This window comes from Limulus polyphemus, unplaced genomic scaffold, assembly GCF_000517525.1.
Source record: "Limulus polyphemus unplaced genomic scaffold, Limulus_polyphemus-2.1.2 Scaffold15, whole genome shotgun sequence".
In the NCBI taxonomy this organism is placed as follows: domain Eukaryota; kingdom Metazoa; phylum Arthropoda; class Merostomata; order Xiphosura; family Limulidae; genus Limulus; species Limulus polyphemus.
Window position 1 is genome coordinate 434,328 of NW_013665625.1, and position 6,562 is coordinate 440,889.

Below are 6,562 nucleotides of genomic sequence, written 5' to 3' on the forward strand. Positions count from 1 at the left end.
ACACCTCCTTTATGGAGTTTTTCCATATTCCTTATATGTTTACGTATTGTTTCATGAGAGACATGCAATTTCAGAACCATTTCACGAGTCTGTTGCCTTGGGTTAGACTCAACAAGCGTCTTTAGAGCATCTATATCAATTCCACGTCGGCCCCTGACATCACAGTCTTTAAGGCAAAAATCACCTGAAAGAAATTTGCTGAACCATCATTGACACTTACGAACTTCAAAACATTTCCATAAACTTCTTTGATATTCTTCGTGGCTACAGAGGCGTTGTTTCCCCTCCTTGTATTGAAACAGCATTACATGCCGAATGTGTGTGTGTTGTCGTGTGTCATCATTATATGGGATTAGAGTATACTAAACTTTACACATTATATAGGCTACACTAACGTGACGTTTAGGCGGTTCGTTTAACTATTATACGTGATGTACGTTTTTCGGGGATGGTTAATGAAAGTGTTCCAAAACGCGACATTAATTTCCTGACGATCTAATATGTCGTATCCCCTTTCAATAGTCTTTTAGCGATATTTGTATGACGTGCCAGTTGGATAAAGTTGTAAAATGTGACACTTTAAAATCATTTTTGTAGTAAATGTATATCTTATACACACGTGTATATATATATATATATATATTATTATTATCACTATTATTATTCTGTGCGTTTTTTTCCTGTTTGTACTTCAATAACTAAAAAACGTGCATTTCATTTCGAATAGTTCAAAGTTGCACTTCCTTTAATTTCTCTGATAAATTGGGTTCTGAACAATATTTATTGGGTCTGAGAGAAACCGAATTTTTTGGTGTAGATGATTGACAAGTAATTCGAAAAACCTTATGTTACACAGAGACCCTATCTGACCCTAATTTAGAGAACTGCTAACCAAATAGCAAATATCCAGCCATGAGCACCCGCTGCCTACTATATGGATACTCTTAACCAAATAGCAGGATTGACTGTCACAGTTATAACGTTCCTATATTTTCAGTAACATATCGTAGCTCAAACCTTCCTACCTGCAGCTGAGCCTGCTAACCACTACGCCACGCCCGGTCTATTCTTGAAACGTTTGTTTATAGGAGTAGGCACTAATTAATATTGAAATGTTACAGAAACTTTCTGATGTCTGTTTCTCTAGTTCACATCTGGAGCATGAGTTAAGACTACATCTACGTTAAGTGGATCTGAAGATTGAATTGAACTGAAACTAACTGATTATTTTCACATGATTTACAGGTCCCAAGCCATCCCCACCACGTAATGTTACTGTGCAAGAGACAGATGATGGCGTTCTTATCTCCTGGCTTTCTCCTCTTAACCAGAAAGTTCCTGTGGCTTTCTACTATGTTGAGTACCGTACTCAATCTAAACCCTGGAAGCGTTGGGGACCAGTAAAACATGCTACTTCTTATCTAGGTAAACTCTCAATAACTTTATTCTAGTTGCTCACATTTATGTTACGAAACGCATTATATAAAAACATATTTTCACAACATAAAACGAAGTATAATCTATTAAATGTATGGGAAATTCGTGATGTTAGAAGAATAGCATGAGAATGCATTGCAACAGTGCTGAAATTAACATAACAACACTCTGTGTAGTACCACGAAATTTAGAATAAATACTTCGTTTTTATTTTATGAAAGGTATAACTGCAGTTCTTGGGTTTTCTCATTGTATTGAGAGATATTACATTTCTGAGCATAATCTTGTAAGTTTATAAATAGGCAGATTCTTTAAGATAATTATATGGCTTCTGTTTGCTGTGAATTATGTGTGTTGTAAGCAGATGCACGCACTCAAAACTTGAAGGATATTTCTCTTCCTTGTCAAAAGTATCGTGTAATGATTCAGATCAATTATGATTATCTTACTCAGCTGTAATATGTTCCTTATGTAGAAACAGTGATGAAAAGGTTAGTTATGCTTTAAACAACCAGGGAAAACGAACCAGTACAATTTTATCGTGCGCTTTTCTACACTACTCTAACGAGACAATTTACAGTAGTGTAGAAAAGCGCAAAATTATTATATTTGTTTTATAAAAAAATGTTTTTATAACATGATTAAACATATACAATTTTTGCATTTTTTATTATTCTAAAACGTTTATACACAAGGTGTAATAATCGTTCAGTAAACGTTTGTCAAAACCCCAAATGTGTTCCAACAAAGTGGTATGTAGTATGCATGGACATCATATGAGATCTAAAAATCATGTTTAGTGCTAAAACCCCACTGTGAAGCACATACTGTTCTGAGTAAACATGACCAGTTTTATGTGTAGAATTGTTTATAATACAGGAAATGTTAACCAATATTCAAATATTTAAGTTCTTTTTTTGTAACTTTATTAATTTATTTTTTCTGTTTTTACACGACAGCTAAGGACTTGCCCTCTGGTCAGTACAAATTTCGTGTCTATGCTTACTCAATTATGTCGGTAGGACAACCAAGTCCAGACGTTACTCTCACCGTCACAGGTACGATCTAGTTTTGTTTTTCGAGACCCTGACTTTTATTTCCCCTAAACTCCTATCATAGTACTTTTAAGTGAATTTATTTTCGTTTGTTTTGGAAAGATATAATACAAAATTCATTGTGCTATTAATATTTTTCGAAATTACTTTTATCTTATTGAGAAATTTGCATGTTACATAACTTCTCTTATTATAATTATAGTATTCATAATTATTAGGTAGGTGCATGATTTGCTGGTTGTAAATATATCACATATAAGCTAATTAACTTAAGAAATAAATTAATTCACTACCTTTACTTTGCCATTTATATACAACCAACGTTTATGGTGCCTTCACAATTATCACATTATCATTAAAAGGAAATATATTCTGTTTTCGGGAACGTGAACATCGGGGATACTTCGAATTGGGGAAAATTGTCATTTGGGGAAAAAAACTCCAACCCTTCACTACTTTTTGCAAGAGGTACTCAATTTATTATCGAACATTTATAAAGTTGTTGGGGTAGTAAATATATTTGGACATAACGATTCATCTATAATAATGAGACATGATCACGTACACTTTCTGTAAATATATATGATAAAAAATGTAATATTACCATTTTCTTATCATTTACAAAAATCAGAAGTTCAGTTCTGAACGACCAATCTGCTGAAAAAATAATATTTGAATGGAAAATGGGAAGCTTTCCATTCGCCACCTATCGGCCCATTTTGTAAAAGGTTGACATCAGAAATAACTTATTATGCATGGCGAAAGAAAAATGAGACTTTCTATTTCTCCTTACAAAGATGTTCTGAGAATATTATTTTTGAACTTATATATATAACCTTAGTCTAGCTTGTAAAGGTTGAGAGAAAGACAAACACGTTAAGGCTTTTTTTGCCTAATAATATATATATATTCTTAAATAAATATATCTGTTGAAAATCACATCTTTTTTTTGCAAAGCGATATCAAAGCTTCATTATATTGTCTTGATTTAAAAAAGTGTTTTATCTAACTTTAGTGTATACGAACAACTGTTATACATACTCTACATTTCTTTCCAACAACCTCATTTTCCTCACGTATAACACTTTTTCTACCTGTGATTTATATTCATGTTTTGTGTTCGTTTTAACCATTGAAATTATACTAATATATAGTTGTGTTATGTCCTATATACAAACTTACGTGGGAAAACCTAAAAGTTTATAATTAACCGTTTTGTATTGTCATTTCGATGCATTTATTTTTCATTCTCAAAACATATCTTGTTATTAATAGGGATTATGTTGCTCTTATTTTTAGGTGTATAATGTTTTTGTTATTCTAGGAGAAAACTATGAGGCGACAAAAAGCCGCGCTCTTACTGCTGGTGTAGTTGGTGGTGTTTTGTTCTTCATCGCAGCCATAGTGTTATCAATATGTGCTGTCAAAATATGCAATAAGAGAAAACGAAGAAAAGCAGAAAAGGGTAAGTACGTTAATATGGGCTACATAAACACTTTTACTGGTTATCTATTTTACTGGTTTCTATACAATTCAGCAAACCTTTTTATTTTTCAGTACATCTGAAAAGCTAATACTCAACGATGCTACACACTGAAGATTTAATATTCATATCTTTCGATATTGAAATTTAGATATAACGTATAATTTACTTTTAGCGCCATCTGTTGATTATATTTACTATTAAATTATAGTTCTCGCCGACACTCAGAAAATATAACGTACAGTGAAGGTAAAGTATTAATCTTTCAATATATATAAAGTTGCATTCTAATATTTTACCCGCTCGTTTTCACACTCATTAGAGCAACATTTTAAATAATATTTAATTATCTGTCACTTTCAAACATCACATCGTTTTGTACTTAGTCTATATAATTTCTTTACAAAGTAAGCATTTACATTTTACGCCACAGTTACTTTCCAATTACATACATAACATCAATATATTTCTTGAGATTTTTTCCATTTTGGCATTTTTAGCGTATATGATGGTGACTTGCCCTGTTGCAGATTCCAGAAATGGGGGTCACTCGCATGCAGGTAGTCCGTCACCTATCAAAAAGTGAGTATCAAAATAACTAAACCTTATCACAAAGAAAGAATATTCAAATACTGCAATAATTTCTTCAACTTTTCATTTAAAATTTATTTTTATATTTTTTTCTTAAGCTATCATCTTTTTAACGTTGTAGCTATAGATAATTTAAAAAGATAAATTATATATTAACACCAATAATGGAGAATTTGGTGTTCGATTAATTTTTTATATTTATATTATTATAACAGTTTGATTTATTTTAAGTTGATAAACGAGGAAATACGACCAACGATGGTGGTTTCGTTAATCAAAAACCATTAAGTACTTCTGATCAACAGTGAGTTAACTCCATGTATTAGAATTAATATACTCGAAAATTATATTGCTATTTAATGCCAGAAATAAGTACTTCTGAAAACTATAACCTATAATGATTAAAATGCAATGCATTCTCGGTTTGTAATTCTCGCTGTTGATGATATTTTCGTCTGTAATCTTATTTATTACGTTTTCACACAAAGCAACAAATACACATCTCTATGTATTTATACATGTACATTACTTTTCCTACAAGTCACCCGTATTAGATTTTAATATATATATTTTTTTTTACACTTTTTTGGCACAGCATAAAAGCACACATTTTACTTTTCAATATTTATACACCTAAGTGAATAATTGTTTCGCTACAACCTAAATATACGCACAACAGTAAACAACAGACAATTTATATAATTCTACAGGAAATTCAAGAATGAGTATTTTTGTGGTTTTCTTCCTGTGTAGTCTCACCCCCATCCCAGTGGCACAGCGGTGTGTTTGCGGACTTATACTGCTAGAAACTGGGTTTCGATACCTGTGGTGGGCAGAACACAGATAGGCCTTTGTATAGCTTTGTGCTTAATAACAAACAGTCTTCCTGTGTTGAACGTTTATATTTTTAAACATTACTATATCTAGTAGATTGTATAATCAAAGTAAAATCTTGTCTTTCAAAGAACAAGTTTGATGAAGGAACTTCTTAAGAAATGTTATATTACTAATGACATGTTCATTATGGTATAATAAAAAGTACTTTAATCTGGAAATCAGCTTTGAAGAAATAATATCTTGTCAAAACACATACACACCTTATTTCGCTGAAAGAATAATAATTTCTGTGTAATAACGCAAATGATTGAATTCTGTAATCCCAAAGATTTATAAGTTATCTAATTTAGCGGTTATCATTATATTTTGAGAATTTTCTTAATCTTTTCTGCGAAGAAAGTAACATTTATTTTTACAAAATAACATACATCAACAGTGGAACATTCCTTATTATCAGTTGGTTATCTAACCCCAAAGTTCCACTGAGAGTTTCTGTGCTTTATCAGAGTCTACAAGTGGAAAAAGTTGGCATACAACTCGTTGCAAGATTAACTTAAAAAACTGTTTTTCCGTTTATAAAACAAATAGCTTATGTACATTTTAGGTGAAAAATACACACGATTTGTATTTGTTTCATTCGGGATTATTACTTTACCTGTTTTGTTTTTTACTTCACATTATTTCTAAAACCACCTTTTTATACGTCATTTGATATCTTTAATGGAAAGAAAATGTTGCTGAAACTTAAGCTTTTGTTTCAAATCTGTCCTAACACAACTTTTATGCTAACACACCTTCTTCCAAGAACGTAATTTTTAGTATCACTAATGAATTATACCAATGATCATTACTATTCTGATACTTTTATATATGTGTCAGTAATAAATCTTTATTAACTATTGTTTTTTTTCGTTCTTTTCACTGACTGTTCTGTTCCCAAAGGAGGAAAAAAGGTGACTTTATTTATTCTCTCTCTCTCTCTTAATATCTTTTCTGTTAAAACATAAGAACATCCATAAACTAATAACTCTTAAAAATAAGAACTTAATAGAAAAAAATAATTCATATAAGAATATTTGAAAACGCATTTATCGTTAAATGTGGTCAAAAAATCATATATAATACATACAAATTTGTGTTTTTTTATTATGTAAAATAT

General features: G+C 31.0%; 1 protein-coding gene across 1 annotated transcript in view; it reads left to right on the plus strand.

Moving 5' to 3' along the window:
- The window catches only part of LOC106457230 (protein turtle-like), a 66,968-nt gene that overhangs the window by 50,373 nt on the left and 10,033 nt on the right, over positions 1–6,562 (plus strand). Inside the window, exons 12-15 of the mRNA XM_013916627.2 lie at positions 1,246–1,425; positions 2,397–2,495; positions 3,817–3,957; positions 4,476–4,557. Coding sequence (XP_013772081.1) covers positions 1,246–1,425; positions 2,397–2,495; positions 3,817–3,957; positions 4,476–4,557 — 502 coding nt within the window. The remainder of the gene's footprint in view (positions 1–1,245; positions 1,426–2,396; positions 2,496–3,816; positions 3,958–4,475; positions 4,558–6,562) is intronic.